The sequence below is a fragment of the Schistocerca americana genome, chromosome 1, assembly GCF_021461395.2.
Source record: "Schistocerca americana isolate TAMUIC-IGC-003095 chromosome 1, iqSchAmer2.1, whole genome shotgun sequence".
Taxonomy (NCBI): domain Eukaryota; kingdom Metazoa; phylum Arthropoda; class Insecta; order Orthoptera; family Acrididae; genus Schistocerca; species Schistocerca americana.
Genome location: NC_060119.1, coordinates 787,782,154 through 787,805,177, shown reverse-complemented (window position 1 = coordinate 787,805,177; position 23,024 = coordinate 787,782,154). Strand labels below are relative to the sequence as shown.

Here is a 23,024-nt window from a genome sequence, read left to right as displayed (position 1 = left end):
AGCAGTGTCCCATCCCGTAACCAATCTAAAATTGTCACATGTACTGACTAATATGGTCACAGGCTAATACCCACTGATATCAGGGGTACATGTATTGGTATGTTGAAAACGATGTAGCAACGGAGCAACGTTCAGGCACGTGGTGTTCTCATGTATAAATTGATTATGTGGGTGAAAAGACAATCCCAGTAACACAACGCGTACCATAGCACAAAATTTATCGAGATTATGGTGCATGGAATACAAAACTAAGTAACTTTCTATCGTCATCAGGTTACCTTCCATTCGGAAAGTGGATGAACTCAGCGACTGTATGTGACATAAATTATAGAGCGCAGCAGTCAGTTGTCCTTTTTACAGTTTATTATGCAAATCCAGATTTCGGCTGGTAGCTATTTTGTAATTCTCAATGTAGTTCTAGAACTGTGACTGACGGCCGAACAACAGGGACTTACATGCATTGAGAATTACAAAATAGCTACTAAATATCTTTGTTTATTTCTGGTACTCCTCAAGGCCAGCCACTTGATGCATGATGTTGGTTGTTGCAGGACGAGAAAAATCAAATCCTCACAACGAATTGCTGGCTGACGCAGATCTGGACGGACCACCACCTCAAGTGGAACGTGTCCGACTTCGCAGGCATCAAGGTGATACGTGTACCCTTCCAGCGCGTCTGGCGGCCGGACATCATTCTTTACAACAAGTGAGTATCAGCGACCGTGCTCGAATTTTTGAAATCCTGCATTCGTAATACGGTTGTTCTTAAATAAACGAAGCCAACGAGGAAACCGATCACTATGATTTGTTCCTAACTGAAGTGGGATGATCTCAAACAGTTTCAGTCATGCTCTGCAAAAAAAAAGGATAGCGACGTTTCATAATTATTGTTTAGTTTTAGCGTAGCTCAATCTCCATCACACAACGTAGTAAAGTAAACGGGTTAGTCCTCTGAAAAAGTTTAAATCGTTTTGTCTTACTGAGTATCGATGCATTAAAGGAATACGGAGCGGTAACCTTTCCGCACCGGGGTTGAAGAACATGATTCGGAACTTCGAATTAATGGCGATTTGGGAATTGCTCCACGGAGAGGCTGACGGCCAATGAGGCACAAATTGTTGAGGAAGTTACTGTTTCCATTGCTGAGAATGCTGGACGCAATGTGCGATCTTCAATCACTGCACGACCTTTGTTACGATAGTTGAACATTCCAACGTCCATCATTCAAAGAGTTCTGTGAACAATTGTGAAATTTTATCCCTACATACTTCACATTACTCAACAATTTTTGCCACGTGATGCAGACATTCGAGTAGACGCGACTAGGAAATGCTACCCTCTTATGTGGAAATTAAGATGTATTTTTTTCACTGCTTTATTCGTTATTTCTCTTCCTCTTGTACTTACAAACGTTTCCAAAAAGTTTCCTTGTCCTACGATCATTCGTTTCTCATAGGGTCCGTCTCAGGTAGCGAATGTGTAATTATAACCGCCCAGTATAATAAGCAGTAGGAATAACATTGCTTTCCACAAGAGTACATATTTTATCTCACATATTACACTAATGTAACATATCAAAAGACTGTGTTTTGTTCCTCTGTAACACATATATCTAATGCAGAAAGCTGGTTCCTTGAAACATGTTTCTATCCTCACCTGCCTCTTATGTTTAGTCTCACGTTGTCGTCATGTAATGTGTCATCCTTATGTTTAATATCATTTGATCCTATGACACAAGTGTTGTTCATAATAGATATGTATTTCATCAGTCTAAAATTCGTAAAACCCCATTCTAAAAATTTATTTCTTTTACATTTACTGCACGACGCTTCTCGCTGCTGCGTATTAACTGAGAGCCGGCCAGGGTGGTCGACCGGTTCTAGGCGCTACAGTCTGGAAACGCGCGACCGCTACGGTCGCAGGTTCGAATCCTGCCTCGGGCATGGTTGTGTGTGATGTCCATAGGTTAGTTAGGTTTAAGTAGTTCTAAGTTCTAGGCGACTGATGACCTTAAATGTTAAGTCCCATAGTGCTCAGAGCCATTTGAACCATATCTGATTACGACACTAAGAATTTTAAACGTCTTCACAGTATGCGAGTAAGTTAAACTACAGGTGTACAGTAGTTGTGACATGATTTTGGAGGTTACATGGTAGTGAAATAAGACGCAGTGCAGGAAACGGGACAGCAATAGATTTCTGTCACGGTGTAACTTTTTAGTTAGTTTTCAGAATGATACAGGGTGTCCCACTCAAACCACCCTGATTTCAAGGACCCAGGAGAGAAAAACCACAGTAGATACGACAATGAAAAATGCACCGTATTGTAGTGCATCTCAAAGAATCTATATTTCCGCGTCAGAAGTGTCTAACGAAACTGTGAAATTAGTTCCAGAATGAGATTTTCACTCTGCAGTGGAGTGTGCTGATATGAGACTTCCTGGCGAAATAAAACTGTGTGCCGGACCGAGACTTGAACTCGGGACCTTTGCCTTTCGCGGGCTACTGCTCTACTATCTGAGCTACCCAGGCACGACTCAGGTCCCTTCCTCTCAGCTTCAATTCTGCCAGTACCTCGTCTCCTACCCTCCAAACTTTACAGGAACTCTTCTGCGAAACTTGAGTTACAATCTCATTCTGGAAACATCCCCCAAGTTTTGGCTAAGCCATGTCTCCGGAATATCCTTTCTTCCAGGAGTGCTAGTTCTTCATAGTTCGCAGAAGAGCTTCTCTGAAGTTTCGAAGATAGGAGACGAGGTACTGGCATAATTGAAGCTGTGAGGAGATGTCGTGAGTCGTGCTTGGGTAGCTCAGATGGTAGAGCTCTAGCCCGCAAAAGGCAAAGGTCCCGAGTTCGAGTCTCGGTCTGGCACACAGTTTTAATTTGTGAAATTGGTACTGCGGCAAAAATTCCGGCATTGAAAGACATCAATTGAAGACCACTGACTTCTATGTACCTTATCATCACTCATCAAATTATCAGTACCTACTAACTGACTATTATTAACTTCATCTCCCAATACTGCAACAGAAATCATTCCATCAAGCTCCTCTTTAAACAAAATATCATTAACATTGTCGTCATTAACATCATCATCATCATCATCATCATCATCATATGAGTCACATACATCTGCATGGATTTCAGCTACAACGTCAAATCTCTCTACTGCTACATCGTCATCGTCATCTGAATCAGCTACTAAAGCATCAATATTTTTGGGTGCAAGGTTATCATCTTGGCTTACTACTACATCAGAGAAAACTGCGTCATCATCATTAACAAACAAACTAGCAAATATAATCATCATTATAACCATCCCTGGATACACACTTGTTGTTTAATAAATTTGTCATGAGTAAGCTTATAACTATTTTGTGTCTTCGTGTCATCATTACTCGTTTCTTTTAACATATAGTTCCAAAATTCATAGTGCTTATTTACATTATTAGCTTGGTAGTTCCTATTGTTATCTATGTGATGTTGGAGGTGTGACCTGTGTCTGTTTCTCCTACTCTTAGCTTGGTTATGAGTTTTTCTCCTCACCTCAAACTGGCAGGCCCCCAATGAGGTGGTTAATTGTTTTCCTGTCTATGTCTGTTCTGATTTGAGTTGGCGTTTTGTCTGTAATTCTTGCTATTTTGACCACTGTTCCTGTTCCATAGTTATTTTGTCTGTTACTGTTATGATAATTTTGATTTTGAGAGAACCCAACACTCTGGTGTTGGTATTCTCCCCTACTTTGATTGTTTGAATCCGAATGCTTCAAAAATTTTTCAATTGAGTCATCTGGCCCATAAACTAGCCCCCACTGAACCTGGTTTGGTAGATGTCGTTTCAGTCCGTCGATCTGAATTAACTCGTCTAAAGGTACCTCTAGGTGCGTCAGTTTTCTTAGCTGTATTTCACAAAAACCACGCATGCTTAATTTCCCTTCTCTGTATTTTCTGCCGTTCAAAAATTCAGCCTTTACCGTAGCTTGTCTGCTTTCCGACCAGAATTTTTTTCAAAAACAATGTTTGAAACTGATCAAAATTCATTTAAGGGCTTACATTCTGATTTGCGCAGGATAAAGCTCCACCATCCAGAAAACGCTTAGCTACTTTCACTTTTAATGGTTCTGGCATACCAGGTGTGAAACTGTCTTTTCATTGATATAAGAAATCTACAGGATGAAACTTGACATCTCCAGGGAAAGTTTTTAAAAATACATTGTTTCATTGGTTGGCAAACAGATTGTTGTTATTGTAACAATTAGCAACAAGATTATTTTCTAAATTATTTACTCTCAAGTTTACTCTTCGAAAGTTTTGGGTTACTGGCTCAATTTTTTCGTTTACGTGTTTAACCTTGTGATGTTACAAAATAAAAGTGATGTTGCTATTCAATGGAAAGTTGGAAATTGAGATTTAACTAACTGTTTTATCAATCACAATTGGCGTAAGAATCATGGATTGACCATTGTCATAAAATATTGCATTATGAGATGTGAATAGTTTTTACTTGCGGTTTCGCGTGGCTTGAGGCAGTCACAACTAGCGTGCTATTGATTAAGAAGTTGCGTTATCGTCTTTCTAATTACTTCATGATCGTAGATACGATCATACCCGGTTGTGAAGTTATTGTTATGACAAAACAATTTCCTAAGGGACCAGAAAGTTCTTAAGGGCGCAAAAACAACTGTAACATCACACAAAAGGGAAATTCGATATTAAAGCTGATGCAAGAAGACGATAAAACAGTTTTCTTTTTATCAATGTAACACGCACATTAGACTGCTGGTCTTGGCGTCTGTAATATTAGCAAAATGCATAATTAAAATGAAAATAATACTGAGGAGATAATAGGAATGAGCACTGCTAAATGATTCAGTATTCCCAGAACAAATATTTATTATAACTAAAACATATATCGTACCTTAAGCTTAATACAACAATGACGGTAGATTTTTATGTCCGTATCATGTCCATTTAGCGCTCTTTTATATACCCATTGTCTTCTTTGAGTCGCTCGTGCGTCGTCACGGTAAGTTACAACAGTTCTTCTTCCTACACTTCACTCAAAACTTAGACGGAACACGTTTTTATTTATTTAGTAAAAATAAGATCAGACTGCCACAAATCTGCGTCCGTCTTACTTCAGGAAAACAGTAAAAGTCTTTTTAGCGCTCAAGGCTTCATTTGTTCTCCAGCGAACAAAATAGTGAAGGATCGCATATCCATCCGTACTTTTCTGTTTATATTGCCGCCCAAAGACGACGAATTACATTATCTAGAAAATTCCACCGTCGCCATGCGACGCCTTATTATATATTAATCATTCTTTATAAACAAGTATTTGCCTTCTGGCTGAATTTGCTGTTTTAATTAAGCCAAAAATAGCGAATATCACATTGCCTCCCATGAGGAGAGAGGGAATGCCGAAGGATTACCTCGATCCTCATGTCCTCATCTGATATTCGTGATTTTTGGTGTGACATTTACATAACGTTACTGGCGTACAAAGTACATAAATTGAAATCACATTTATAAACATATATCAGATATTTATCATTTTTCAAAATAAAGTTTTTCATTCTTTGTTCATCAGTCACTTCATTCCATAATACCAAGATTAACATTTATGTGCATATTTAAGTTTGGTCCATATTTGCTTATAACAATAAGTGAACGTTCATTTCGCACTTCAGGGGATAGAATTCAGGAATTACTTTCTCTTGAACTTAACAACTAATACATGAGTACAGTGAGTGCTTATTTTCACTAAACTAGAGTGGACAATGTTCGAGCATCTGTTGACTCCTTGTGGTTCAGTTACAGTTTAATAACGTAGCACTACACTTCGTGATGCTTTCACTTTCTGTGTTAGCTGTCTACGGCGTTCATCATGCAGTACATCTGTCCTTTCCACTGTGGTGCCAGGAATTCAAGTGGCTTCCCGGGTTTTTATTTACAATATGAAACAGAAGAAGTGGAAAATTATTAGTATGACTTACAAGCTACTGGATACATTTGTTAAGGATCGGGACTGGTCTGGAGTTTAGGGTCTTCCTATAGTGCACATTCATTTTCTTTGTCCATCAAGAGACAGGATTATAATTCATTTTAGCAGTGTTCAGGAGTGCCGGTATTAATGGCTTTAAGGCCTGAGTAATCTAACAATCTACTTCTCACTCATCTTAACTTCAACTCAAGAAAATTGCTTAATTTACATATGAAAATGTAGTCACACAAGTGTACAAATGTCTTTCCTCCAGTATGTACGATTGAAGTCATGGCGGTTAGCAGTTTAAAGTTTGGATTGTTTCGTCACCCACACGTCAGCCACTCACAGCGGCTGCACAGTGTTGCGTGAGCTCCAATACTTAGTATCCGTTCGCGCTCAGGCTGTAACAGAGCTGCTGGTCGTCGATTGCTCCCTTTTTTTTTCTTTTTTTTTTTTTGTGAACTTCGTATCACACGAGTGCATCGATACAAACACCTCGCGCGCGTTTCCCATCGGAGGAGCCGGACACTGAAGTTGCCTCCATACTTCTGTCAACTGCCTCCCATGAGGCTCACAGGTAAGTGACGACGAATGTTTTAGCTGTCGCTGCACTTAGAACAACACTGAACTTTGCGTTGCACCTGTTGTCGTAGCCTTGACTTCTTTTTACACTTGCAGTACAACACTACCACTAGTATACAGTGAACAGTTATTTTTATTATGCACGTCGCACTTTAGTGTGCATCTTCACACAGCATTCGTGCTTAGTTCCTTCGCCGATGGAGTTCATTTACAAAACAATTAATTTTGCAGGTTTCCTCCATTGGTACAGAAAGACTTATATTCTACTATTTACAAAAGATCACTTACGAGCTAATATTTACAATTAATGGTCACTCCTTTTGTTAAGTCCAGTGAACAACTGCTTTATGAATGGACTCTTTATATCTCAAGGTTTACTTTCACTAGTGAACCTAAAAATATTCTTTCAAACTTTCTTTTAAGGGCTCATCTCCTCATTATGAGAACTACAGGCTTCGCAACACTCGTTGCATTTATTCTTTAGTGCACCCAAGATCATTTTCTACTGCCACGCGACATATCTACTACTTAACGAGTACGCATTTAACGCTGAATCTTTTTTTTGTGCTTTCCTTTGTGCTTGCCAATTTTTTTTTTTTTTTTTGTATTTGAGGGCAGACTGGATAACAATAGGTCTCCCTCTTCGCTTCATGTACTCAGCAATCGTTCTCTGTTAAAAAAAATAGGGTAACGCGTGTCTACTATTTTTCGCATGAATGGAATTACCGACAGTTCACTGGGTTTACGCAACTGGTCCATAACAAACATTACCAAAGCTAGCGAAGTTCATCACGCTACGTGTCTCATTTCTCATAAGCACTGCTTTGCTTCGAAGCACACGTGCCTTTTACAAGTCGACCCTTGGTCTGGGTTAATGAACCAGGATCAAAAGGAACAGGCACAAGGAAAATGGATTTCATAAGAGGAGTGTCTTAGGAGACATTTTTGCAATAAAATCTGCATGTAAATTAAATTATCATAATAAACATAGGCACATATATAAATTTCAACCTCTTTCATTACAGCATGCTTTGCTACTTCTACGTCTTACTCTGGTTATAGTCAGTATTAAGTTTAAGTATCACTGCATTGCTTGTTCTTTAGATTAGCCTTCAATTAGGGTATTGAATGGTCGCTAGATTACACTACAAATCTTCTGAAGATCTTTACTTGGACTTATTTATGATACAGGGGGCTTGCTGTGTGGTTATTTAGTACCTTTATTCTACTGAAATCAATTCTTCAGCTAACATTCCTCATATACTCTTTACATTGGGCTCAGATCACAGGGAAATAGTTTACTTTCATAGCAATTAGTGGCCTCGTGGAGTACTTACGCTACATTATTGATGCTTCATGGTTTGCCTCCATTTGTACTGTATTTCACCTAACTTAGTTTACTACAGCTTATTGTCTCCTTGCGTGAACACATGCGGGTTACCACTTGTTTTTCCATTTAACAGCACGCTTTAACTGAACTTTAAGCTATTTCTTCTACTCCTGTCCACTGTCTGGAGTGTTTGAACATGTACCTTTTCTTTTTTTAAGCAGGTAATTTGGGCTTTTACTACAGAACTTCAAGTACTTACATTACTAAAAATAAATCTATAAATATTCTTGTACCTTGAGAGAAGTGCTTATTTACGCATCCTCCTCCATTTCTCACCTTTACATATTTTATTTAGCTCCGGGCAATCACCTCGCAAGCACTTTTTTTCTTATTACTAACTTAAAATTAAATTGAAATTCTTGGTGCAACCTCAATTTCCTGCTTCAGCTTGTTGAAGAAATATCAGTTCATGTCCATCACTATAAACAATTTTTCCATACATAGCATTTAATACTTAAAGCTTACATGTAGTAGCCGTTACTATGTAGTCAGTGCGCTGTTCAACACAATACTTATTATTAACAGTTCACACAAGGAAATTTCCAGTACGCAAGAGGTAAGAAACCAAAACAGATGCTATCTGCAGTTGAGGCTGTGTCTGTAAACTAACTCTCTGTTTCAATGGACCAATCGCTCCCGATATGGAGCAGCCCTGAATCGGCAATGATAAAACTTTTGAAACAGAAAACACCTGTCTGAAAAGACATGATGACATCACATTGATGTTTGCTCCTGTATCAACAATGGCTGTGACAGGAATGTTAGTAATAGAAATCTTAATCGAAGCCTGGACCTGTTCATCATAAATGTCATTAATGTCTTGAGCTTCTAGGTCAGGTGCAAGGTCATCTCGTAAGTCGGTCTCATGGTCGTACCGTATCGCATTAACATACTCAGAATCAGAGTATTCGTTAGTACCCCCACTGGAACCGGCAGCGACCTCTAGGAGGCTGAAAGGTGCTGCCTCTAATTTTCCGCAGGATGTTTAACCTGTTTGTCATTCATGGCCTTAAGTGTTTGTTCCGTTTCATATTGGTGCTGGTTATGTGGTACAAATGCCGGTGTAGAGGGGTAAAATCCACTGGGTGCATTCACTTGTGAATAGAATACTTGAGAAGGCTGATGTCGCCCGATCTTTTGGTTGCCGGCAAAACCATTTCCTTGTGAAGGAAAGTTCGCATTTGGTGCCATTTGAAAATTGTTCCGCGGTCCTCTATCCTGTGAATAGTTGTTCTTATGTTGTGCTGGGTGGCCTCCGCCTTGCCCATGCCACTTGCTATATTTCGACCTATAACTTTGATTGTACACTGGCCCATTTGAAAAATTACCACTAGTTTGTGGAGAATTTCCATACTGCTCAGGCGCAGAATTGAAGGGTGGGTTTCCGTACTGATGTTGTACCTGGTGGTTGTAAATTGGGTGGTATCTCTGCTGATTACTGTAATTGGTTTTCTGCTTCCGTTTAAAGTTATTGCCGTTTGCGTTTTGATAACCGCTGGCAGGTTGGTAACAGCGGTCGCAGTAGCTCGCTCTCTCCTTGGGCGCATTGTTGTCCGCGTGCGATGCATTCTGCTGGCTGCCAGGGAAGAATTTGCCGCTGCCAACCTTGGAGCGCACATCCTCGCTAATTAAATCTAAGGAATCCAGCACAGAAAGGAATACATCCGTGTCTTCTTCGGACACATTTACTAATTTCTCTCTAATAGACACAGGGAGTTTACTTTTGAGAATCATAATTACGTCCTTGGAAGAAATCGGAGAATCCCAGAATTTAATTTTTGCTAGATACTTCTCAAAGTATCGCCGGAGACTTCCATGCTTCTCATTGAAAATTTCCGCACCATACACCTCCTTCCTTAATCTTTGCTGTACCCCATTACTCCAAAATTTTGCCAAGAACATTTTCTCAAACTCTTCATAATTCCTACACGTGTCTACCATTTCCGTTCCCCATAATGCTGCATCACCAGAAATAAAGCCAGTGACGAACTGAATACGCTGTCTGTCTGTCCAGCTCCTGGGAAATATGCCGGAAAAATTCTTTAGGAACACGATGGGGTGTATTTCTCGCTTCTGCGGATGAAAAACAGGAAAAGTGCGATGCTTAATCACACTTTCCTCTTGCATTAAACTCACAATTGTGGGCGGATCATTTAGTTTCCCTACTCGGGACTCAACAGGACTGTTGTTTTGCATGTAATCAGGCGGTGAACGATAAGGAGTTGACTGACATTCGTCACCGTCTAAAGAGTTGTTCCCTATAGTTTGCGTATGTGTGTGCGGATTTTCTACCCAGTTTCTCAGCATTCTGACTTCGTCCACTACTTGCTGCTTCCACTCGGGAAGATCCCGTGTAAGTGTCCTCCGAATCTGTCCCAATTCAGAAACCACTGTGTCTCCAGACTTACCAGGAGCAGCTAAGATTTCATAAGTTACATCCTTGACAGTCTCCCTAAGCTCCTCCCTGACCTTCTTTTCGATAAAAATATCTTTACCCTTTATCCATTCACCGTAGTGTTCCGACAATGCCTCCGCGTGTGCTTTCACGGTGCTCTTAACCTGTTCTTCGATACTGATTGAGTCTATCTGCCTCGACAGATCCTCTACTACACCTTCAATGTCAGATACTGCATTTCTAACTGAGTTTATTTCTTTGGTAGCTGCCTGAATTTTTGTGTTCAATGTTCCAGATACTTCAGCTATTTCACTTTTCACCTGTTTCTGCATTTTCTGAATTTGATCACTGATCTTAGTTTGCACCTCACCCAAATGGGTATTTAATTCAGCCGTAATTTCTTTATGCAGATCTGTTTTGATTGTGCCTAGCTGTGTTTTTAATGATTCGCTTACAGCATCTAATCGGGCGTTAACAGTCTCATTTTGTGTTTTTATAGTCTCATTTTGTGTTTTTACTGATTCGCTTACAGCATCTAATCGGGCGTTAACAGTCTCATTTTGTGTTTTTGTAGTCTCATTTACTGCGTCAAACTGTTGTTTCAGCATTTCCATTAACGCACCGAGGTCATTTGTAGCTGCAGCGGGAAGAATTTGGACTTTAGGGTCACTTTCCCCTGTTACAGACATGGTTAGTTCGGTTTCCACACGGGAACCTACCGTTCGCGATCGTAAAGGGTATGGAATACTATTAACGTCTTCACTCCCGTCTCCTGTTGTCACCTGTCTCTGTTTACTATCTGCCATTTTCGTCAGTAAATAAGGTGCTACGCAAGGCTTTCGTCGTTTGTCAGTGACGTGGTGAGTCCGCTAAGAGCACCACTCTCGCGTGAGCAACAAATGAAATTCTATCTGGCGAGAAGACAAGATGGAACCTAACCGTTTCAGACAAATGAATGAAGATGCTCTTCACTGCAAATTGCGCACACTATCCACCATGTTGAAAATGCAATACAGGTATACTAACAATGGGGAGAAATAATTTCTATTATCAGACTACGAAGAATTTTACTTTGAAAGATAAAATAAAGCAGATTGTCTATAGCGGGAAGGAGATAGAAAGGATGTGGATCGACTTGGAAAAGCAACGTTGCTACTGAAGCACTACACTGCGTATGCAAAATTCTGACTTACTTTTTGATGGCTTGGTTACCGCTATGTTGTCTCAGCAAATTCACGTCTCTTTTCTTTTCCTTTCTCTCGATAATTAAACTGCGTTATCGACCAGCGTACTTTCTGTCATTCTCACAGAGAGATGATGTGTACATGAAACGACAGAACATTTATTAATACAAGCACATAGAAATTTTCCAAGAATTTGAACTAATTTTTGGTCAAGCCCCAGTTCGGGCGCCAAGTGTGATGTTACAAAATAAAAGTGATGTTGCTATTCAATGGAAAGTTGGAAATTGAGATTTAACTAACTGTTTTATCAATCACAATTGGCGTAAGAATCATGGATTGACCATTGTCATAAAATATTGCATTATGAGATGTGAATAGTTTTTACTTGCGGTTTCGCGTGGCTTGAGGCAGTCACAACTAGCGTGCTATTGATTAAGAAGTTGCGTTATCGTCTTTCTAATTACTTCATGATCGTAGATACGATCATACCCGGTTGTGAAGTTATTGTTATGACAAAACAATTTCCTAAGGGACCAGAAAGTTCTTAAGGGCGCAAAAACAACTGTAACATCACACAAAAGGGAAATTCGATATTAAAGCTGATGCAAGAAGACGATAAAACAGTTTTCTTTTTATCAATGTAACACGCACATTAGACTGCTGATCTTGGTGTCTGTAATATTAGCAAAATGCATAATTAAAATGAAAATAATACTGAGGAGATAATAGGAATGAGCACTGCTAAATGATTCAGTATTCCCAGAACAAATATTTATTATAACTAAAACATATATCGTACCTTAAGCTTAATACAACAATGACGGTAGATTTTTATGTCCGTATCATGTCCATTTAGCGCTCTTTTATATACCCATTGTCTTCTTTGAGTCGCTCGTGCGTCGTCACGGTAAGTTACAACAGTTCTTCTTCCTACACTTCACTCAAAACTTAGACGGAACACGTTTTTATTTATTTAGTAAAAATAAGATCAGACTGCCACAAATCTGCGTCCGTCTTACTTCAGGAAAACAGTAAAAGTCTTTTTAGCGCTCAAGGCTTCATTTGTTCTCCAGCGAACAAAATAGTGAAGGATCGCATATCCATCCGTACTTTTCTGTTTATATTGCCGCCCAAAGACGACGAATTACATTATCTAGAAAATTCCACCGTCGCCATGCGACGCCTTATTATATATTAATCATTCTTTATAAACAAGTATTTGCCTTCTGGCTGAATTTGCTGTTTTAATTAAGCCAAAAATAGCGAATATCACAACCTCTTCTGCAACTAATATGGAGTTCAATTTCAGTTTCTCGTCCACATATTCACTTTCGGAAGTAATATATTCCTGCACAGCTGTAATTTCAGCTTTTCTGCTCTTGATCAACTCATCGATAACATTTGTTTCTGTGAATCTGACCCATTCCTCAACGACGACAATCCTGTCATTTATTACTTTTACTTCTGCGTCAGTGACTTGACTTAAGCAATCAGTTTTTGTTTCAATGCGGTCGACACGAATGTTAATGTCGGCCAATTTCGTATTGGTTGTATCTAAATTCTGTTTGAAAGAGTTTAAAGTTTCATAGATTTTCTGAAAGTTACTATTCTTGTTCTGATTAACATTCTCTATGTTCTAATTAATATTCTTTCCTACTTTCTTGCTGTGGTTTAACAGTTTAGCATCCAACATGTGGGATAGCTCTTCTATTACATTTATAGGTTGGCCTGATTGTTCAAAGTCCTGCAAAGCAGAGCACGAACTGCGTGACGCATTTTCGTGATTATGAGTTTCAAAAAATGTTCAAATGTATGTGAAATCTTGTGGGACTTAACTGCTAAGGTCATCAGTCCATAAGCTTACACACTACGTAACCTAAATTATCCTAAGGACAAACACACACACCCATGCCCGAGGGAGGACTCGAACCTCCGCCGGGACCAGCCGCACAGTCCATGACTGCAGCGCCCAAGACCGCTCGGCTAATCCCGCGCGGCTATGAGTTTCAGAATTTAAATTAGGAGTCGAAGCACAAATTTCCCTACCCGAGCTAGTGGTCATAAGTAAGTGAAGAATATTATTATACTTGCACTGCTCAAAATCAATAAATAATGTTCTCTACCCACGAATCGTCACACAGGTAAAACCTTGTACTGCAACTATTGAACATTTATTGTAGCACTTTGTAACTATTGAATAACTGAAGTTAACACTGAATTTAGTCCCAGACCAATATAATTGAAAAACTGAGTACCCATCTTCCGTCCATCGGCGATGTTACAGGTCCTTACAGTTGAGCGTTAGTTTTCTTGCATCCACACATATAAACAAGATTCATCTTTCATTTATTTATGACACCTGGAAATTCACAGGTATTAGCACTCCAGATAGACTTACGACTATCCCAGCTCCTCCACCACCTTGTAAAGAAACTGTGAAATTGGCATTGCGACAAAAATTCCGACACTGAAAGAGATTATTTGATTTAGAAAAAAACATCAAAAGTTTATTGTAACAATTGTCTTCGATAGATATCAAGAATGCGTGATCATGGGGGTATCTTATTGATCACTTTGGCCTCCACCACTCAAAGATGACTTTGAGACAAATGTATATGTTTACTGCTAGAACAGTTTCCAAACATTACACTTTAGTAATTAGTTTGCAGTGACACATATATAGTTCAATTCATTGTTTATGCGTATCTTAGTTGGGTGTAACTCGGAGTAATCTGCTTCCTGCTGCTGCTGCTGCTGAAGTAGTCGTTGTCCCGGTCTATTTCATCTGCTAACTGGATCAAGTTACACAAGTGCGACACAGTGGTTGCATCTTAAACTGAACTTCCCTGAGCCTTGTCCTCCTCGTATTTATACGTCTTTAACAATGAAAACAACAAAACTACAGTCCAAATTTATAAAATTAACAATTAAAAGTTTAACATTATTATGAGTAACTATCCACAAAACCTTGCGTATTATATGCCGAAACTGGCGTATACAATATAAAAGATTTTTACATAAAATATACATCACATTATATAAAATACAGAAAAACAACAATACCAACCTATTTTTTCTTAATTATGGCTTCATTATTGAATGCAAAATATAGCGAACATATATTTGACAAACATGACATACAAGTAAACAAATGAAATAATAAACTTTATGAGATTTAATGTATTACGCGAAATAACTTATTAGATACAATTGAAATAACGCAACTTTCGATGAATTGTCTCGTCGGAGAGTATTTCATTAGGGTATTGCAACAGGAATGTAAAACAAGAGGTTGTTTTATTTCAAGTGCCAACTATCGTCGCTAGAGTGCAGCATGGTCGCATGAAGCGAAAATGGCGACTCCGCAGCAGCGCACGCAAGCAGTAGTGTGGTTTGCAGAAACAAAATAGCCGATTACTGTGCAAAGAAATTATCGTCGTGTGTATGAATTTCCTATAATTTTGGCAACAGGAAGTGTTCTGAAACATTCTGGTGGTGCACGTTACAGAGTTTCAGAAGAGACAGTGGAGGTCATCAGACAAACGTTTCTCAGAAGCCCACATGAGTCAAGCATCTAGGCAACTTGATGTACCTCGATCAACATTGCATCATGTAGTTCACAGCATCTTCGCATGTGTGCTTACAAAGTACAAATTCTGCAACAGCTGACGCCGAACGACAAACCACGCCGACAACAATTTGCTGCGGATATGCTGCAGCGTATCGATATGGATGCCAACTTCCTCGAAAGATGTTTATTCTCAGATGAGGCAGTCTTTCATCTATCGGGAAGGATAAATAGGCATAATGTTCGGATTTAGGGTTGGCAAAATCCGCACATTGTCATTGAATGTGTTCGTGACAGCCCTAAAACTAAACGTCTGGTGCGGGCTAATGCACAACAGGTTTGTTGGACCGTTCTTCTTTGCGGAACAAGCAGTGAATGGGTCACTGTATCTGAACATGTTGAAGCAGTTTGTGTACCCTCAGATACAAGACTTGTAACCCAAAATCATTTTTCAACAAGATGGAGCTCCACCGCATTGGTCAACGGCCGTTCGCAAGTTCCTGGATAGGAAATTTCCCAATCGTTGGATCGGACACAGAGGACACATTGCCTGGCCATCACGTTCACCCGTCATTAGGCCGCTTGATTTCTTCAGCTGGTGATTCATGAAGGACCGCGTGTATGCGACCAAAGTGGACGATACTCCTACGTTGCGACATTGTATCACTAATGAGATTGCAACAATAACAGAGAAAATGTTACAAAGAACTTGGCAAGAATTTGAATATAGACTCGATATTCTTCGTGGCAAGGGCGTACCCAGGATCTGAACTAGGAGGGGGGGGGGGGCAGGTCATACTAGTCTCAGGAAACAAGGACTCGAGACAACATACAGCATTTCTTATTAAATAAAACAGTAAACCAGTGAAAAACTGCTTTTACTAAACATTTTAAATACAAGAATGCACTTGTACAATCCGAGAAACACACAGCATTTCTTATTAAATAAAACAGTAAACTAGTACAAAACTGCGAATATCTTCTGGGGTGGGGGGCAGCCGCCCCCGCCCCCCCCCCCCCCCCACCTGCCAATCGCTGGGTACGCCCATGCTTCGTGCTACAAATGGTTCACACTTAGAGGTGTATTGATGATAAATAAGTCAATTCTTTGAGATGCTCTACAATGTGGTGTATTTTTCATTGTCGTACCTAATGTGGTTTTTTTTTCCTGGATCTTTGAAAAGAGAGAGATTTGAATAGGACACGCTGTACAGAAGAGGTTTGGAGTCTCATCGTTGTCTTCTTTGGTTCTTTCTTTCCTTGTTCGTAGTTAATGAAGAGACAAGGAAGGAATCACATTCAACACTGAAATTTATTGAATAAATAAGCTTTGTCACTGAAAGAATCACACCACATAGGAGTTAATCAAACGATTAAATTAGCATAAATTAGCAACTTTTAAATAAAATTAATCATTACAGCTTCTCTTAAACGAGGCAAGAAACACTCTCAGTCAGTTAAAGCACATGTAGTTTTACACAGGCAAGTTTATCTATTTCAATAAAAAGCTATGTGGAACATTTAACCAGTTACACGTTGCCTACCGACTTCCAGTGGTAAGAAAAATTGGATTTTCGATATTTCACACAGTCATAAACCGAATTTAAAAATTTAAAACGCTGTCATAATCTGTTCATTGTAAACTACGATCTTATGTTAAATGTTTAACACAATAAGTCAAGTAGCGGCAAGTTGCCTTAATTATACCACTTTTGACATTTTATTTATTATAGCCTATTTAACGGGAAGTTAGAAAATTATTTAAAGACTGGAGATTCTAAGGAAAATAAACACACTACATTTAATTTTCTACTCGTGTGCAAATGGTACAAATTAAGAATCTGGTTTCCTAATTTGTATCACTGAGAGCATAAATTCTGCCACCCTTGTAAATAACGTCCCTCAGTTTAAAGACACGTTCAAGCCTAAGTAAAAGTTACATATTTTAGTTCTTGTATCATTATTTCCCTCCTTCTCCCACCACTGCAAGAATCCAAATTTTGCATTTCATGTAGCTAACCATTTCTTCCATTCCATTGGCCTTTCTCTGTTTTACGAATGATTTTCTCTGGTACTCCCATCGGCTCTTCTGCATTGGAATTATGAGGCAGTCCATGTCCTTTAGCAATGTCGAATGCCTGTTTTCTTACACTGACCTCAAAGAATCTGGTATAGACATGCGTATTCAAATAAAGAGATATGTAAACAGGCAGAATATTGCGCTGCGGTCGGCAACGCCTATATAAGACAACAAGTGTCTGGCGTAGTTGTTAGATCAGTTACTGCTGCTACAATGGCGTGCTCGTGGGGCTGGGGGGTGGGATGGGGGGGGGGGGGGGAGACTACATGATATGAGGCAGGTGTACCAGATCCTTTGGCTCTTCAGTGTACATCCAACATGCTTCAACCGGACATTATCTCTTCAAATGTAAGAATATGCTCTTCCAATCCGGTTTAAACTTCGTCGGAAAACACGCAACTGCCGCCAAAAAATTTTATATCCCAATTTGCAAAAAAATTTGGAAATTTGTGGTAAGTTCTGTGGGACCAAACTGCTGAAGTCATCGGTCCCTAGGCTTACACACTTCTTAATCTAACTTAAACTAACTTACACTAAGAACAACACTCACACCCATCCCCAAGGGAGGACTGGAACCTCCGACGGGGGGAGCCGCGCGAAGCGTGGTAAGACGGCTACCCCGCGCGGCCCCAATTTGCATTTTCATTTTTTGTTTTCTGCGTGCCTCTTAATTATTGACTTACTTACACTTTATACGCGTGCTGATTCATTTAATCCGTGATCTCCACTTAGGTATAACGTTGCACTTAAATGCAGTTCATCTGTGCTCCACTTTCCTCAGCTTCTTTCTGTTGCAACACTGTAGTACTGAATAATTATTTAATTAATAAGTTAGGTTAAATAACACTTTAAAATTCACAATATCATTTCCAAACATTATGCTGCAATTGTAATGCTAATCGCATTTTCAAAGCTCACTTTAAGAGCAAGTATCTCAGTTTGTACCGGTAGAATATATGATACTTATAGCGGTACATAATAAGGAACGTCTCCATTTCCTCTTTGTCAACATCCTACAAACGAACCACAAAGGATACACATTCATGCTATCTGAAAATAAAGATTATTTCCTGTACATTCAACCGTAAATAAAACGTCATGTTACCAGATACCTAATAACAGTAATTCCCTTCGCCACGTACACAAAAAGGTCAAAACTATAACAGACTCAACGCTGTCTGCAGACGGTCTGTCCCTCAACACACACAGGCCATACCTGAGATTCTGGCTCCGAGGAGCTCACTAACTGTCACTTAGTACAAGACGTACGAATTTTATAGCAGTGGTGCAAATTAGGTGCCGGTATATAGGCAGTTACGAACTGTATTAGTGTCCTGAAGCGGCGTATCACACGACGTTGAAATTACCCAAACTTTATTCATTCAATATTTGATGCTGTGAGCACTTGCTAATTTCCTTGCAGTTTTGCTGTTCCTGCATACGTTTTAATTTACTACTCTTCATTACTAACTATATTCATGACACATTTTGCAAACAGTATCTACATGTATCACTTTAATATACCAGCAAAATTATATCATTGAACAACCCATAGTTCAGGATGTGTGATGTTTGAAACTTTGGAGTTTGATTCTTTAAAGAATCGAGTGTGGGTGTTTACTGGTAATATATTATTTTTCCTTCTTCTCGACAAAACAAACCTTTTTGACACTTAAACGACTACAGTAATACCCGTAATGGCAGATTTATGCAAATTAAAAAGTAAAATACAAAAAAGATTATCCAAAACCTTGGTGCTTTCCAGGATAACTCTGATTTTTTCTGGCAGTTGACGTGACTTTTACGTATGTCAGTGTTTTCTGTATATAGGAAATATAGATCTATAGCCTTATTAGGGTTCCATTTTGTAGGAAGATAGGGGCATAGCACTCCTGATAGACCATTGGTAGCAAAGAGCAGTAGCTCCTCAAACAATGAAATGTCTGGGAACATTATGAAAACACGTTGTACTGCATTACTTCATACAAAATACCACAAAATTTCTGCTACGCATGTTACTGAAAATCCAAAAATAATTATACCCGTATTTTACAATTATTCAGTGTCTACCTACACACTCCGCAAGCCACTTTACGTTATGTTTGCCGGCCGTGGTGGCCGAATGGTTCTAGGCGCTACAGTCTGGAACCGCGCGACCGCTACGGTCGCAGGTTCGAATCGTGCCTCGGGCGTGGATGTGTGTGATGTCCTTAGGTTAGTTAGGTTTAAGTAGTTCTAAGTTCTAGGGGACTGATGACCTTAGAAGTTAAGTCCCATAGTGTTCAGAGCCATTTGAATCATTTTTACGTTATGTTTCGGTGAGAGTACTAATATTAATGACTTACTGTCCTACATTATTTGCTTATTGAGAGTGCAAAAATGATTGTCTCATGTACATGCTGTAGTTACGCGAGATATACGATGATGTCATCATAATTGTTGCACATTCCTCGTCGAATTTGAAGATGTTATTGAAACTGTCACGTCTAAAGAAAAAAAAAATGTTATGGTAAACGTTTCCTTATTTATCATTGTGTATCGTTTGTCTAAATCTACTCAACGGGGTTTCACAAGAATGACATCACTCCTGTTACACTTTCATACGGGCTATACCAGCCGGTTACGGTGCTAGCAGCGCGTGTACGAATTCGTACGATGTCTGCTATTAGGTCCACTCGATGAGGACTCCAATCGGTGGATCAGTGCTCTAGATTTGTCGCAGTAGCATCTTGTACGTAACTTCCTTTACAAACGAGCTGCACTTTCCCAGAACCCTTCTCACAAACCTTAGTCTCTCATTCGGCCTACCTATTAAGATTTCACATGTCAGTCCTACTTTATGTCGGTTTTTAGTGTTAACGTACTCTAGATATCCACTACTGTGCTTTAATCATCTACTGTCGCGTAGCTTCTCTTGTTATAGCCGTTATCTTGCGCTGAATATTGAACCATTTATGTTAGTTTGAAAAATTTGTATGTTTTATCTTTCTTGTCATCACGAAATTTGTTCCATGAAAACTAATCTCCTTAACGTGTAAACAATGCTCGATTGTTCACAGCGCCGATTCGCAGTATAACTCGGCTGTGATCAACACGAACGTCATAGTGACGTACACGGGAGAAGTGGTGTGGCTCAGCCACGGCATTTTCCGCAGTTCGTGTGACATAAATGTCGAATACTTCCCGTTCGATATTCAGAGTTGTAATATGAAGTGGGCATCCTGGACATACGATGGCTATCAGGTATTCATCGCCTTTCGTTTTTCAAACATTGGATTATTCTCGTTTTACTTTACAATGGCAATAATGTCAGATTCTTGGCACTTACTGTATTACGTAATTGTGTATACACAATAGCAGTTAATTCCTGCTTGTCCCGCAGTTAGACCTGGTGAAGCAGACGGAAGAGGGTGATGTCAGCAACTATCAGGCCAATGGCGAGTTCGACCTGGTAAGCTTCGACGCAGTGCGCCACGTCGAGTTTTACTCGTGCTGTCCAGAGCCGTACCCCGACATTACGTACATCATTCGGCTGCGGCGGAGGCCCATGTTTTATGTCTTCAATTTGATTCTTCCTTGTATCCTTATCAACGGAATTGGTAAGTAATAACATAATGTAACTCTTAAGAAAGGCTAGTGAAAACTTAGCGTTAATAGCAGGTTCTACCGCCGCTTGAGTAATGCATCAGAAATTTTGGGATAAACCCAACCCACCCAATCTTAAGTACGGAAATCTTTAATTACCATGGCGCCTTATTCTGCACGGAACGTGACTTATCAAAACACCGTACATATCCAACCGCAGTACTGCAAATTGTTACCACCTCGTTCTCTCACTTTGTTTCATTCTCTAGCAGAATATATGACCACAATGGTGTGAAGTGACACAATCGTTCAAGTCGCTGCTCGTGAGTGCTACTTGTACCTACAAAGAACTGGTCCAATCCGACATGTCGAAACCTGTCCTGAAATTTCTCACACGGGAAGATTATAGCGAAATGAATGCACTATCAATATTTTAGCTGCTAAGGCGCAATGCAAGTAGTTTTTTAAAAGTGTTGAAGTTATTCATATTTGCCTCACGAAGAGCCTCTTATAACAGCGGTTTGCGCAGCACTTCCTGCCTAGTGCTGGAATCGGCGATTAAGTAGACGTAGCCGCGACAAGAGGACAGAGTGCCGCGTAGCGCTAAGTCCAAAGTTTACACATTTGAATTTTAAGCTCTTCAATGATACCAAAAATGCCTCACTTCATCAATTTTTAAACAACTAGTAGTTCATATCGACAGCTAAACTGTTGCAGTTTGCAGATTTATTTCTTACAAAAGTATGAAATGAAATGTCGTGTGGCTAGGGCCTCCTGTCGGGTAGACCGTTCGCCTGGTGCAGGTCTTTCGAGTTGACGCCACTTCGGCGACCTGCGCGTCGATGGGGATGAAATGATGATGATTTGGACAACACAACACCCAGTCCCTGAGCAGAGAAAATCTCCGACCCAGCCGGGAATCGAACCCGGGCCCTTAGGATTGACAGTCTGTCACGCTGACCACTCAGCTACCGGGGGCGGACTCTTACAAAAGTGACTAGCGGAGGGAAGAAAATCAAGGTGCCCGCCACTGTGACCGAGCGGTTCTGCTGCTACAGTCGCAGGTTCGAATCCTGCCTCGGACATGGATGTGTGTGATGTCCTTAGGTTAGTTGGTTTAAGTAGTTCTAAGTCCAGGGGACTGATGACCTCAGATGTTAAGTCCTATAGTGCTTAGAGCCACCTGCACCATTTTTTGAAAATCAAGGCAGTGTGTGATGTCACATTACAGCCGACTTCCATCAATCGAGACCCTAATTTGTTGACTTAAATATTATACAAGAATTCCTGTAGCACAGTTCTTATGATAATTTTATAATAATAACGTATATTTTGCTAACCCACCAGGTTAGCCGAGAGCGCTAATGCGCTGCTTCCGGGACTCGAGTAGGCGCGCCTGCCCTGGATCGAATCCGCCCGGCGGAGTAACGACGAAGAGCCGTTGTGCCGGCCAGCCTGGATGCGGTTTCTAGGCGGTTTTCCACATCCCACTAGGTGAATACCGGGCTGGTCCTCACGTGCCGCCTCAGTTACACGACTCGCAGACATTTGAAACACATTTGCACCATTTCATGGTTTACACTAGTCACAGACAGCTGGGGTGCACAGATTTCATACGGGTGGGTACGGGGTAGCGACAGGAAGGGCATCCGACCACCCCTTCAATTAACCATGCCAAATCCGACCGTAAGCATGCCGACCCTGCGAAACCTGTGGGACAAAGACACAAGCAAAAGATCATATATTTTGCTAACAATGAAACAGTTGCTTGTTTGTTCCCTGTAGTTGTCACGAAAATGAGAAGTGTCTATTGCATGAAGAAACCAAACATTTCCCTTTCACTAGGCATTTCTGGTAACAGAGAACTTAATGCATTCAGGCACTTCACAGTAATTACTAGTTAATTAGACAGAACTGGAATGGAGGTGATGCAAGCTGACAATGCAGAAACGACTGAAGCTTAACAATACTGTTCCGCTGATAAACCTGCAATGACAAAGAGCAATTGCAAATTATGCTGCCCGACAGTTACCTGACAAATGCTTTACTCGGTTGATTTTTCTTTTTCTTTTTTTTTCCGAAAGGCTGAATCACACAATTAGGTGCACGTGGAAATTGAATTATATTAACAGTATTCTCGTCGCCCTCCTAAATACAATGAATTATTCTCTGCAAATGGTAAGAAAACGTTACAAAAGCAGCATTCAGAATTATTGTTTCTCATTTTTCAAAATTTTGCTACGTCGATTACAAGA

At 40.0% G+C, this 23,024-nt stretch overlaps 1 protein-coding gene across 1 annotated transcript in view; it reads left to right on the top strand.

Moving 5' to 3' along the window:
* Nucleotides 1-23,024, top strand: part of LOC124545570 (neuronal acetylcholine receptor subunit alpha-7-like) — a 581,174-nt gene that overhangs the window by 503,659 nt on the left and 54,491 nt on the right. Inside the window, exons 2-4 of the mRNA XM_047124520.1 lie at nucleotides 552-706; nucleotides 20,244-20,427; nucleotides 20,567-20,783. Coding sequence (XP_046980476.1) covers nucleotides 552-706; nucleotides 20,244-20,427; nucleotides 20,567-20,783 — 556 coding nt within the window. The remainder of the gene's footprint in view (nucleotides 1-551; nucleotides 707-20,243; nucleotides 20,428-20,566; nucleotides 20,784-23,024) is intronic.